This window comes from Lepus europaeus, chromosome 3 (genome assembly GCF_033115175.1).
Source record: "Lepus europaeus isolate LE1 chromosome 3, mLepTim1.pri, whole genome shotgun sequence".
Lineage (NCBI taxonomy): Eukaryota > Metazoa > Chordata > Mammalia > Lagomorpha > Leporidae > Lepus > Lepus europaeus.
In genome coordinates, this window is record NC_084829.1 from 107,595,478 (window position 1) to 107,609,707 (window position 14,230).

Genomic DNA, 14,230 nt, shown 5'->3' on the forward strand with positions numbered 1-14,230 from the left:
AATTGACACTCTAGTTTATGGCACCAGTAACCACCCTAGGCTGTCGTCATGAGTTGCCAAGGCTATGGAAGCCTTCCAAGTTCCCCGACTCTGATCATATTTAGACAAGGTCATAAAAGACAGGGTGAGGATAGTAACCAATGATCCTAAGAGTGGCATTTACCAGGTCTGAACAATTATACAGCATTAAGTGGGGAAGAGGACCATCAGTACACACAGGTTGGGAGTAGAGCCATTGGTGGTAGAGTAGAGGTTATGATTACAAAGGAATGAGGCCCAAGTGCACTAGACAGGGTCTAGAACAAAGGACAGAGTCATTATTAGAGGAGCTAAGAAAGGTGCTGTCTAAGCTACAATTAAGTTTTCTGATTGAGAGGCAAATAGAACCTGATAGAAGGGGCTTGATAATAATCTGTTGGGCTTTAGGCCTTGTAAGTTAAGAGGCCCAGACCTATCTATCTCTTCACATGGGATATATCCTAAGGGAGGTGTGAACCTCCTAGGGGAAGGCACTCTGTTGACTTTCATTACTTGGCTGGCCTGGGAGGAGAGCTGGCCAGGTAAAGGCAGGTGGCATCTCTAACAAGAAATTTACAGTTCTGCCTGCAATGTTGCTGACCCTACTTGACCATCCCCTCAGCTGCAGTGGTCACTTTGGAAGTTGGGCTGAGTGAAGGGCTTTTCAGCTTGGAGCCAATAAGATCTGTGGCTCTGACCTGGGCATCCTTCGACTCCAGGGCAGGTCCATTTCCAGTGACCCAACTCTTGGCAGAGCTGCCAGGGCTCTTCACAAGCTGACTTCTGCTGAAGCCCAGACTTACCACATTGAAAGCCACTGCAGTGGACTGGCCTGTTGGGTCTCCTTGAGGGCAGATCACCGTACAGATCAGCCATTAATAGGCCTGCCACCCATTGCTTCTGATGCCTAGCTTTCTTTTCCTCCTGGTTTGTGTTCAAGCAGACCAGACGATGCAAGTCAAGGGAGTGCCCGTGTCCCATCTCTAATCTTCGGTGGCCTGAACTACAAGTCTATAGTCACAGGCATGTTCTGTAGTAGTTTTTCTAAGGTAGACAATGCCCATGAGGAAAATTATATTCTCACTTTAAAACTTTCTTTCCCTTTGGTCTGAAAGGGAGGTTTTTTTTTTTCTACTTACTGTATACTTCGCTGATGGCGATGTGAATCTAGCTATGAGATAATTTAAGCTCTTATTTTGGCTATGCTATTACAGAAAAATGTTAGCCATCTCTTATAAGGTCTAAAGATTAAATTGTGCGTCCTACAGATTCCTTCATAATAGAATTAGTTTCCTACCTTGAAGAGAATAGAGAAATGAAAGAACAAGTTGGGCTTAGAATAGAGAAATGAGGGAGCAAGTCCTAGATCACTTGCTGACAATAGCAATATCACATGAATACTTAGCAAACCGTTTCAACCCTTAGATAAGAACTTAATAAAACATTTACCAGAAGGTCCAATGCCTTCTATAAATTTTAAGAATCATGTATTTGAAAACACCTCTTAAATATCTAACATGGTGTAGTTTGTTTAGCCAGTAAACTTAAGCACAACCATCTAAAATGTTTTTAGTTTCTTTCTACCAACAAGTTTAAAACATATGATACACAGATTCAGGTCACACAAATTAAAATGTATCTTTGATTGATTTTAGCAGCTTAAATTTATGGACAATCTTATCTAAAAGCCATTTAAAATAAAACTCTTAATAAAATTTCCCCATGTGGACATACAATATGTACGCACATATAACATAGCATAATAGACCAATAGCAAAATCCAAAATATCTGGTTGAACTAAGATTCCTTAAAATCATGACATAACATAGACCAAATTTGATCATTGTTACAAGGTGATTATTCAAGTCTTTGAAAATAAGCACATAGTTAAATAACCCATAGCTCTTAATAAAAATTCAGCTGTTTTTGAACAATTAGAATTTAACAGACATCAAGAGAACATAATAGATTACTTTAACACATTGCTCTAACAGTGCATCAGAGTTTAATTCTATGTCAAAGAGAAATTGAGCTTCCTGTGATCTTTTGCTGTGAGGTTTCCTTCCTTTACCTTCTTTCATATTGGTGACCATGTTTCTGTGTTTCTGTGTGTAACACATCTTTAAGCATCTTTTGCAGGGCAGGATGAGTGGCAACAAATTCTTTCAGTTTCTGTTTGCTATGAAAAGTCTTAATTTCACCTTCATTCACAAATGAGAGCTTTGCAGGATATAATATTCTGGGCTGGCAGTTTTTCTCTCTTAGTACCTGGGCTATGTCTCGCCATTCCCTTCTAGCTTGTAGGGTTTCTGATGAGAAGTCTGCTGTGAGTCTAATTGGAGATCCTCTGAGAGTAATCTGACTTTTCTCTCTTGCACCTTTTAGAATCTTTTCTTTATGTTTCACTGTGGTGAGTTTGATTATGACGTGTCGTGGTGAGGATCTCTTTTGGTCATGTTTATTAGGGGTTCTATAAGCTTCCTGTACTAAGATGCCTCTGTCCTCCAAACCTGGGAAATTTTCTGCTAGTATCTCACTGAAAATGCCTTCTAATCCTTTCTCCCTCTCCATGCCTTCAGGAACTCCTAGAACCCGAATGTTAGATTTTTTAATAGTATCTTGTAGATTCCCGACAATATTTTTTAGATTTCTAATTTCTTCTTCTTTTCTTTGGTTTGCCTGTTTCCTTTCCTGTTCTCTGTCTTCTAAGTCTGATATTCTCTCTTCTGCTTCGCCCATTCTGTTTTTAAGGCTCTCTAATGTGTTTGTCATTTGATCTATTGAATTCTTCATTTCATTATTATTTCTCGTCACAATCACCATTTCTTGTTCCACTAGTTGTTTCATTTCATTTTGATTCCTCCTTAATATTTCACTTTCATGAGAGAGATTTTCTATCTTGTCCTTTAAGGATTTCTGTAGTTCAAGAATTTGTTTTTGAGAACTTCTTAATGTTCTTATCAATTTTTTGAGATCCGCTTCTTGCATTTCTTCAATCTCATCATCTTCATAATCTTGAGTTGGGGTGTCTTTTTCATTTGGGGGCGTCATAGTGTCTTCCTTGTTCTTGTTACCTCGGTTTTTGCGTTTGTTGTTTGGCATGTTGGAGATATTTGGTTTCTTCACTGTGGTGTTTTTTTTTTTCTTGTTATACTATGACTCTATATTAAGTGGACTGTCTGCTTTTGGTGGAGCCTTAGAGGCTTGAGATGGGTGTGGACTGAGAGCTGTGTTTGGTTCCTCAGGGTTGAGGGTGTGTCAAGATGACACTCCCAGGTTAGGTGTGGTAAATGTCTCTTTCTTTTGTTGATTCAAAAGGGAAGTAATTCCGCACAGCTGAATGTAATTGGAGGTAGTTAGCAGGCAAATGATATACCCACAGGAGCCAGAGATTGGAAGCTCTTTCCCAAGGACCACACAGGGAATCTCTGCTGCCCTCAGTGTGGGCTCCAATTCTCCTGCAGTCTCCCACTGGGTTGCCAAGTTAGATGCTAATCTCCAGTTATTTCACCCCTCCCCCCAGAGTCAGGTTTTTCTGCTAGGCTCAGGGCCGGTGCAGACCTGAGGTCGCCCTGCTTATGACGTATGTCCAAAATGGCGCCTGCTCTTTGTCTTGCTCGCCCTTGAGGGGTGAGCAGAGAGAGAGAAACTCGTGTCCGTATCGGTCACTTTTTTTTTTTTCCTTCTCTCTCTTCTAGTTAGCCTGGTGAACTTTTCCCCATGGAGTTTCAAGCCTCGTTCCCTCTAGCCTCCTCTTTCCGCTTGCCCGCTGGTGTCTCGGGCTATGGAGGTTCGGCTCACCTCGTGTTCCAGCGCTGGTGCGTTGAGTCTGCTGCTGGTGTCCCGAACTTGGGCTCCCACGCTCTCCACGCAGGTCCACTGTGAATCACTAGTTCCGGAAGAGTTTCCTCTGCTGTTTCTTCCCCTACTCTTCCTTGACCCTGCAGTATCTCCACTTTTATTAACCTGTGTCTTGCCGAAGAATATCAATGTGCTCCCTTCCTATTCCGCCATCTTGGATTTCCTCACCTTAGTGTTTTCCATCCAGCATTTTCATGTATCCCTAATGCTGCATCCCCCTCCAGCTAACGCCCTATTGAACCACTTTCTTTTGCAAAGTCTCTCTCTCTCTCTCTCTCTCTCTCTCTCTCTCTTTTTAAAAAAGGATTTATTTTATTTATTTGAAGGTGAGAGTTATAGAGAGAGGAGACACACACAGACACAGATCTTCCATTGCTGGTTCACTCCCCAAATAGCCTCAATGACCACAGCTGGGCCAGGCTGAAGCCAGAAGCTTCTGGGTCTCCCACATGGGTGGCAGGGGCCCAAACATGTGGGCCATCTTCTTCTGCTTTCCTCAGTCCATTAGCAGGGAGCTGGATGGGAAGTGGAGCAGCTGAGACAGGAATTGGTGTCCATATGGGATGCCTGTATCACAGGTAGTGGTTTTACCTGCTATGCCACAAGGCCAGCCCCTGCAAACCTCTTAAAAGAATTATCTACCTGCCTGTTCCTCTATCACATCCTCTATCTACCTGTTCCACTGGGTCTCTGCTCTATCAGGACTCTGAAACTGCTTGTCAAGGTTACCAACAATCTCCATTGCCAAATCTAATGGTCACTTTTCTGGCTCCGTCTTAACTCACCCATTTCAGCAATTTGTAACAGTTGACCACTCCCTTTTTCTTAAATCTCCCTCTGTTACATCTGTGTCAGGTTCCCTGTTGATTTCCCCTGCCCTGTTTCTAAACTCCCCTCTTCTCATCTCTTTCTGTACTTATAAAAAAATTTATTTTCTTTTGATTTATTTGAAGGGCCATGAAAGAAACAGGGAGAGATACGCTGTCTATGGGTTCACTCCCCAAATGCCCGCACCATCCAGGGCTGGGCCAGATTGAAGCCAAGAGCCAGAAACTCCATCCGGGTCTCCTATGTGGGTGGCACTCCGGCTGCCTCCCAGGGTGTGCATTAGCAGGAGGCTGGATTGGAAGCATGGAGTAAGCAAAACTTCAGCCAGAAACTCTGATACAGGATGCACACATCCGCAATGGCAGCCTAATGCGCTGTGCCACAACACCTGCCCCTCTTTCTGCACTTCTACTCTAAATGCATCTCATCTGACATTTTTTTTTTTTTTTAATTTTTGACAGGCAGAGTGGACAGTGAGAGAGAGAGAGAGACAGAGAGAAAGGTCTCCCTTTGCCGTTGGTTCACCCTCCAATGGCTGCCACGGCTGGCGCACTGCGCTGATCCAAAGGCAGGAGCCAGGTGCTTCTCCTGGTCTCCCATGCGGTGCAGGGCCCAAGGACTTGGGCCATCCTCCACTGCACTCCCGGGCCATAGCAGAGAGCTGGCCTGGAAGAGGGGCAACCAGGACAGAATCCAGCGCCCCGACTGGGACTAGAACCCGGTGTGCCGGCGCCGCTGGCGGAGGATTAGCCTGTTGAGCCATGGCGCCGGCCCTCATCTGACTTTTAAGCACCATGTACCTGGCACTCAGATTTGTGTTTCTAACTTTGACTTCTCCATGAACTCCGTACTCATTTGTCCAAATGCCTAGGAAACATATTAGTTTAATGTAGATGTTGTGACAAATGACTATGAATTTAGCAAAACAACACTAATTTGTTATCTTACAGTTTTTGTGGATCTGAGGTCTGGACACAATGTGACTCAGCTGTAGTCTCTGCTTATAGTCTCACAAGGCTGGAGTCAAAGTGAAGTCAAATGAAGTAAAAATAGAATCAGTGTCAGCCAATCTGGGCTCTTATCTAGAGGCTTCCTGGCTCACTTGGGTGGTTGGCAGAATGCCATGCATTTGTGGGATTGATTCCCATGGCCATGCTGGCAGTTGGCAGGGGGTCACTCTCGGTTCCCAGAGGGTGCCTGCGTTTGTGGCCTGCTTTCTTTCTTTCTTTTTTTTTTTTAAGATTCTATTTTATTTTACTTGAACGACAGTTATAGAGAGGTAGAGACAGAGAAGTCTTCCATCTGCTGGTTCACTCCCCAGATGGCTGCAATGGCCGGAGCTGCACTGACCTGATGCCAGGAACCAGGAGCTCCTTCTGGGTCTCCCATGTGGGTGCAGGGGCCCAAGGACCTATGCCATCTTCTACTACTTTCCTAGGCCATAGCAGAAAGCTGGATGGGAAGAGGAGCAGCCGGGACTAGAATCGGCACCCATATGGGATGCTGGCACTTCAGGCCAGGGTGTTAACCTGCTGCACCACAGGGCCGGCACTGCTGGCCTGCTTTCTTTTAAAGCAAGTAGTGGCACATTGAATCCATCTTGTGCTTCATATCTCTTTGCTTTCTCCTTCCGCTTTCAAAGGATTCCTGTGATCATAGTGATCCTACACAGAAAATCCAGGATAATTTCCCTCTCTTGAGGTCAGTTATCAATAACCTGCACAGTCCTTTTTCTTATTTAAAATAAAATATTCATGTGTATGATTTTTGGGAACATAGGTCATTGGGGCCAAATTTCTTCCAGTGATAGGTATAAGAATATCAAGCATCATTTCCAAGATGGAAATTCTTGACCATCTCAAACCTGCTTCTCCACTTATTTCTTCTTCTACCTCAGCATCCATGTCTCAATTCAGAAACCTAGAATACGTTTTTGAATCCTTTGTTTTCTGCATCATGCACCCTGTCAAATCCCAAATCTTGTTGGCTCCACCTCCAAAATATGTCCCAAATCCTCCCACTGTTTTCATCCTTTAGCTACTGCACTGGTCCATACACCCATTGCTACTGGAGGCCGCAGCGTGGCTCCTGGCTCGCTTCCCCGCTCACCTTCTTCCCCCGTCTTGCTCTTTAGAGCAGCCAGAGTGATTTTCTCAACATTTAATTCAGATTGCATCACTCCCGCTTTAAAGTCCTTTCCATGTCTCCCCATTGCATTTAGATCAAATTCTGTACCAAGACCTACAAGGCCTTGTGTGGTCCGGCTCCATCTGTCTCTAGTAGGCTACTGTTCTTCCTTCACACGCCCCTCTAGCCTCCCTGGCCTCCTTTCTGTTTCAGAGCTGCCCAGCTTGTTCTCACATCAGGACTTTGAAGCCTGTGTGTCCTTCTACTTGGACACAGCCTGAGCTTCACGCAACCACCTCCTTACCCTTTCTGTTCAAATGTTACTGCCTGGGACACTTCAGCATAGGCTTCTTCCCTCGACCAGCCAATCTCAGTATCACTTTCTCTCTCATGTCACGCTGAACTTAACATCCTCTGAAAATACCTTGTCCATTATTTGTTTGCATATTGTTTCCTTTATTACTTCTATACTGTTTCCTACTGTGAAATATCAGCTACTGAGAGCCAGGTCTTTGTCATTCTCATTGTGGGATATGATAGGTTCTTGAATGAATGAATTTTTTCCAATTACTAAAGTAATATGTGTTAATTATAGAAAGTACAGAATATCTCACAAATAAGCCATATAATCCCCACCTTCCAGAGATAGCCACTTATTCATATTTAAGAGAACATAGCCCTTTTGGTTTTACTATACATGTAGTTTATAATCAGCTTTTGTCCTTTTAGATAATGAGTAATCTTAATGACCTTAATATTTTTCTACACTGTGATTTTTAGTAGCCCCATGGTACTCTGTCCATTAGAAGCATCATAATTTGGTTATCTGTTATGCATTTAGAGTCTTTCTAAACAAATACCTTTGAACATACACCTTTTTTTTTTTTGCATAGTTTTGATCTTAAGAAAATTCTGGGAGCCAACCTTATGACATAGCAGGTAAAGTCACCATTTGCAATGCCGGCATCCCATATGGGTGCCAGTTTGAGTCATGGCTGCTCAACTTCCAATCCAGCTCCCTACTAATATGCATGGGAAAGCTGTGGAAGGTGGCCCAAGTGCCTAGGCCCCTACACCCATGTGGGACACCTGGAAGAAGCCCCTTGCTTCTGGCTTCAGCCTGGCCCAGCCCTGGTTGTTTTGGCCATCTGGGGAGTGAACCAGCAGATGGAAGATCACTCTGTGTCTCCCTCTCTCTTTCTCTCTCGAACTCTGCCTCTCAAATAAATAACTAAATCTTTAAGAAAAAATTCCAGAAACATATTTAAGCATGTTTATTATGTCAAAGGGTATGGATATTTTTCAGAGCTTAAACACTCACCCACACACACACACACACAGAGCCCTACCTGTTTTAAGCTCTTGTCCATATCCATATTATTAACATCTTCCTGGAGGTGGTATCTTTTTTTTAATCTGATTTATTTATTTACTTGAAAGGCAGAGTTAGAGAGACTGAGAGAGAGAGACAGAGAGACAGAAAGAGAGAGAGAGAGAGATCTTCTATCCACTGGTCTACTCACCAAATGGCTACAACGGCTGGGACTGGGCCAAGCAGAAGCCAAGAGCCAGGAGCTTCCTCCAGGTGTCCCACATGGGTGCAGGGCCCAGGGACTTTGGTCCACTTTACACTGCTTTTGCAGGTGCATGTACAGGGAGCTAGATTGGAAGTGGAGAAACTGAACCTCAAACCAGCACAAATATGGAATGCTGTCACTGCAGGCAGCAGTTTGACCCACTGCACCACAGCACCGGCTCCTGGAGGTGGTGTCTTATTTGCAGTGAACATTATCCAGGAACAGATCCTCAGACTCATTACAGCCAGTGTCACAGCACAAACTTAAGTGACCATAAACCTCATGGATATATTCTAAGTTGAAACAGCAATACATTCAAGATACCCTCTTTATGATCCTCTGAAGTATCCTTTTGAAAGTTATGTTTCTCACATCTTTATCATACTTGCTAAAAATTAAAAGGGCTTGTATGAGCTTTTTTTAAAAAAATTTTTTTAAAGATATATTTATTTGAAAGACAGAGAGAGAGAGAGAGAGAGAGGTCTTCCATCCACTGGTTCACTCCCTAATTGGCCTCAACGGCTGGAGCTGTGCCGATCTGAAGCCAGGAGCCAGGAGCTTCTTCTGGGTTTCCCACGTGAGTGCAGGGGCCCAAGGACTTGGGCCATCTTCTGCTTTCCCAGGCTATAGCAGAGAGCTGGATCAGAAATGGAGCATCCAGGACTTGGACCGGCTATGCCACAGCACCGGCCCCAAGTTTGTATAAGCTTTAAAGACTGAAAGAAAGTCTTTGAAAACATGGCTGAAAAATGGAAGGCTTCTCTGGTTAATGTGGAATTATTTCGAGGTTCTACATGGAGTAGAGTATTAAGTGCCATTAAAACTGTTTAAGAAGGAAAAAGGATATAATTATGATAAGAGCTGCGTGTTTACTTTTGTTTTGTGTAAAGAGGGAGAAAACTGGGGCAGTAATGTCTGCATTATTTCGTACTTAATGTTTTCTCTCAACAACGGGAAAAAAAAGCACCAAACATGTTCAATACGCAGACTTATCCCTTTTGTCTATTACCTTGAGGCTGACAGGTGAGTGCTGTTTTAATGGAATACTTCCTGGCAAAAATACTAATACCTGGGATACACGCTTGATGTGTTACATTACATTCATCTGCTTTTGCTGAAATGATCAAATAATGCGATGAGAACAATGTTGCTAATTTCAAGTGTATCTGTATTTATTATAGCTGTTGGAAGAAAATTGATTTTATGATAAGTACTTTCTTGTTCTGAAAGCAGTCATTTCCCCTGTGTTATCTTCTTAGTCCTGTGCTCATTTTCAGAAGGAGATGTTTACATTTTGGATGTCTGCCACAGACTTGAGTCTGCAGGGCTCTCAGACAAGCATGGAAAGAAGGAAATGAGAGGAAAGAATGAAGGGTTTTAGGGAGGAGGACGTGTAAAATGGAGAGGGTGTCTCATGATACCACTTTGTTGCTTATTATCCTTTTTAGCAGAATTTAAGGAGGAAAAGGAAGAAGAAAAATATATAATCAGTTTTATTAGTTCTTAGTACAATTTGAAAAGGTAATTTTGGGGTGGCTGACCAGTTAGAATGAGGCTGTTACTCTTGTGCCCTCTCATTGTCAACCACACAGGCTCACAGATGTCAAAGAACCAATGTCTTTTCAAGGAGGAAAAGTAGAAAACATGCACCTGGCTTGTTTAAGGTTGTACAACTGAATAATGATAGGAATTGGGACGTTTTATTTGTTTTTTTTTTTGAAAGCTTTTATTTAATAAATATAAATTTCATAGGTATAGCTTTGGGAATATAGCGGTTCTTCCCCCCATGCCCACCCTCCCACCCCCAAAACTGTCCCACCTCCTACTCCCTCTCCCATCTCATACTTCATTAAGATTCATTTTAAATTATCTTTATATACAGAAGATCAACTCTATTCTAAGTAAAGATTTCAATGGGGCGTTCTATTTGTTTCTGGTATCTCTGCTTCTCTTTGCAACAAAGTGAAGATGCCTGTACTTCAGGTGACACATGATGATGATATGTTTTCATCTTAAAATAAAATCTTGGGAGCTGGCACTGTGGCATACCAGATAAGGCCACTGACTGCAGTACTGCCATCCTATATGGGTGCCAGTTCGAGTCCCGGCTGCTCCACTTCCTATCTAACTCTCTGCTATGGCCTGGGAAATCAATGGAAGATGGCCCAAGCCCCTGGGCTCCTGCACCTACATGGGATACCCGGAAGAAGCTCCTGGCTTTGGATGGGCACAGCTCCAGCTATTGCTGCCAACTGGGGCATGAACCAGCAGATGGAAGACTCTCTCTCTCTCTCTCTGCCTCTCCTTCTCTCTCTGTGTAACTCTGACTTTCAAGTAAAATAAATATTTTTTTTAATTTTAAAAAATGAAAATAAAAATAAAATCACGATCTGAAGTTACTGTAGAATTTCTTAAGGATTTTTAAAGGTCTCTGAAAATTCAAGCAATTTATGTTTCCTATCCTCTATTATGAGAAGTCTGAAACAAAAAGGAAACATCTTGAAGCAAGATTTTGATTCTGCTCGAAATCTTGTTTTTTATTATATATATGCATATAAAGTTAATATCTATAGTATATATAAAGCTTGAAGTATAAATACTACTTTTATTTCCAGAGACATGTCCCATGAATTCACAGTTGTATCACTATCCTCCTGAGAAATCACTCTTCTGAGTTGTATCTGTCAGTACTGTAATGGATTTGCTAAAAGCTGTGTTTTTTCTTTTTAGATGCGGATAGACAAGATTCCATTAATCTTTTCCTGGGAGTTTTCCATCCTACTGAAGGGAAACCTCATCTCTGGGAACTCCCAACAGATTTTTATTTGCATCACAAAAATACCATGAGACTTTTACCCACAAGAAGAAGGTATTTTTCTTCCTAGTCTATTGCATGAACTCTGAGTTGATATGATTTCGAATATAAGATGATTCTCTTTTTGAGAAATAATCATGCAGGCTAAAGTAGACTATCTTACTGCATGTTTGCCATGTGTTTAGTGATGTGGATATCCTGATAATAGGTTGGGGAAATTGTGGTTAGCAATTTCTGTTTTGTATTTTTCCTAAGTCTCAGAACTTCATCCTTGGAAATGTGTTGTAGCTCCACTAAAGCAAACCAGTAGGGTTTTTTGAGACCTTCTTGAAAGCGTGAAACTCTAAAGAACTCTAGTGGTCAAGGAGTCTGTAGTTTCTCAAGTGCCACATCTAAGCAGCATCTTCTCTGTAAGTGCAATGTTCTTTCCTCCAGGAAGCTCAGCCGTCTGTCAGTGGTACAGCTAAGACAGCAGACTAGAGCAGTGACCCTAGTGGCAGGCAGCCATTCCCATCACTCTCCCTAGAGTTTATCTGTACCAGGTCCTCTTGAGCCAACTCCTTCCTTCTTGTCATGCTCATTTATGTTATGTCTGCTTCCAAAACGAGTATTCCTATTTTAATCTTTTTGTTAACTATTATTGCTAATTTTGTAGCTTCCTCAGGTTTAATCAGCTGGCCATCTTTCCTAATACAAGTCCTAGAGGAAAAATGTTGAGCAGAACAAGGGAGATGGAGAACCCTGTGGTAAACTACCAGAAAGCTCCTTCCACCTAACATTGCTTAGTACTTTTGGTTGAAATCGTTTAAGTAACTGTAAGTCTCCTTGCCCTGCCCACAATCCCCTGTCTTGTTCACAAATACGGATTGCTTTGCTAATCTTCGTGTATGTTTTGCATCCGATGTCTTCTCTAGTTTCCTCCTCCTAGGCTTAGGTCATCACAGAGTAGAAGTTACACACATTCCTCTTAAATGATTAGCCCACATTTTTTTCATTCCCTTGATCTGACAGTTGGATGCTCTTCTCAGAAAAGAAAATGAGATTAGCCTAGTGAGGCTGGTTTCAGCGAACATACATGAATTCGTAGAATTCCCCAGTCATCTTGTTTGGTCATTCAGAGGCCATCACTATCTAATACTTGATTCTGTTATCATGCTTGGATTGACATCGTGCTCATTCATGTATGGTTTTTGGAATCTGTCACCCTCTCGCTTTTGAGCATCAAGGCTGCATTTGTCCATTTCCAATGTATGTTCATTCTTCACTAGTCCTTCAGGATGATTGACCTTGGCTGCACCAGGACACTTGCATGCTTTTAGGTTGTACACAGTTTTCTCTTGTGGGTAGGGTGTGTGTGTATGTGTTTGTGTGTGTTAGTTTGTCATTTCTGATGAAGATAGAAAAATACTGGAATTTAGTAGCTCTACCTTCTCTCTCATTATTTTTGTCTTAGCACTTCCAATTTGGAGAGCAGTGCCAGACACACAGTCGGAACTTCATACATGTTGAATGATTACATGGGTTCTGTGTAAGCAGGAGGTTTATCCTTTCTCTGTTCCTTTCATGCTCTAAAGCAGGAGTGGGGAACATCCAGCCTACGAGCTGGATAAGTCCTGCGAAATCACTTGGTGTGGCCCTGCCAAGGCAACTGCAGGTGGCACTCAAAATTCAGTAACCTCTAAAGCAGGCTGATTTCTAAGTTGATAATTTTGTATGGCCTGAGAATGATGGTAGAAATATCCAGTGGCCCTTGCCAGAAAAAAAGGTTACCCGCCTCTGCCTTAAAGCCTTGCTATTGAAAAAGCAGCTTGAGTGGCCGGCGCCGCGGCTCACTAGGCTAATCCTCTGCCTTGCGGCGCTGGCACACCGGGTTCTAGTCCCGGTCAGGGCACCGATCCTGTCCCGGTTGCCCCTCTTCCAGGCCAGCTCTCTGCTGTGGCCAGGGAGTGCAGTGGAGGATGGCCCAAGTCCTTAGGCCCTGCACCCGCATGGGAGACCAGGAGAAGCACCTGGCTCCTGCCATCGGATCAGCGCGGTGCGCCGACCACAGCGCGCTACCGCGGCGGCCATTGGAGGGTGAACCAACGGCAAAAGGAAGACCTTTCTCTCTGTCTCTCTCTCTCACTGTCCACTCTGCCTGTCAAAAAAAAAAAAAAAAAAAAAAAAAGAAAAAGAAAAAGCAGCTTGAGGGCCAGCCCCTTGGGCATCACTCCCATCTGTCATAAATGCAGAATCTCAGGCCCCACCTAATGAACCAGGCTTCTCCTTTCAACAGGGTCTCCAAGTGATTTGTATGTATACTGAACTTTGCGAAATACTGCTCTGAAGCATAACTTCAGTCTACAACACCATTTCAGGAGCACCCCCCACCCCAGCACCGTGTTAGGTACTGTGCTCCTTTTTGTCATCCTTGGTTAGTGTTCTGCTTGCTGTCACTGGGAGAGGCCCTGATGTTGACGGTTTCATTCGGATGGCCCTTCATTTCCTCACGATCAGGAATTATTCAAGATTATAACTTCAACATTTTATTTTCTGGAAAGCCTTCATGTGTATGTTTTCTTTTTAGCATTTTTAAACTCCTGGAGGTATGTTTTATTTTAAAATTTTTGAAACTCTCTTTCGATTGCCTCTTCTCTTAGCTCTCATGAACCTTGACACTGTACTCTCCCCCTGAACTTCCGTTTCATCCGAGGTTGATTTAGATGTAGATCCAGCACCCAGAGAGAAGGTAGTTCAGGCTTCCTTCAGATTCTCTGCCTATAGCAGATGAGTCTTTTGTCAGAAATCCAGACAGTTGAGATTCCCTAAATTTACCCTGCTGGCCTCTGTGATCAAGTAGTGAATATTCACAGGTAAAGATGAACAGTCTATACTGTTTCCTACGGGGAATGGCTCGTTAGGGCTATCCAGCCCATTCCTGAGTGATTGTGCTTAGCCGTCTAATTGAGTATACGTGCAGATGCACACACATATAGCAGACTAGAAAAAGTAATTGAACTCTCA

At 43.0% G+C, this 14,230-nt stretch overlaps 1 protein-coding gene across 1 annotated transcript in view; it reads left to right on the top strand.

Moving 5' to 3' along the window:
* Window positions 1–14,230, top strand: part of FIG4 (FIG4 phosphoinositide 5-phosphatase) — a 132,419-nt gene that overhangs the window by 68,370 nt on the left and 49,819 nt on the right. Inside the window, exon 16 of the mRNA XM_062186599.1 lies at window positions 11,143–11,281. Coding sequence (XP_062042583.1) covers window positions 11,143–11,281 — 139 coding nt within the window. The remainder of the gene's footprint in view (window positions 1–11,142; window positions 11,282–14,230) is intronic.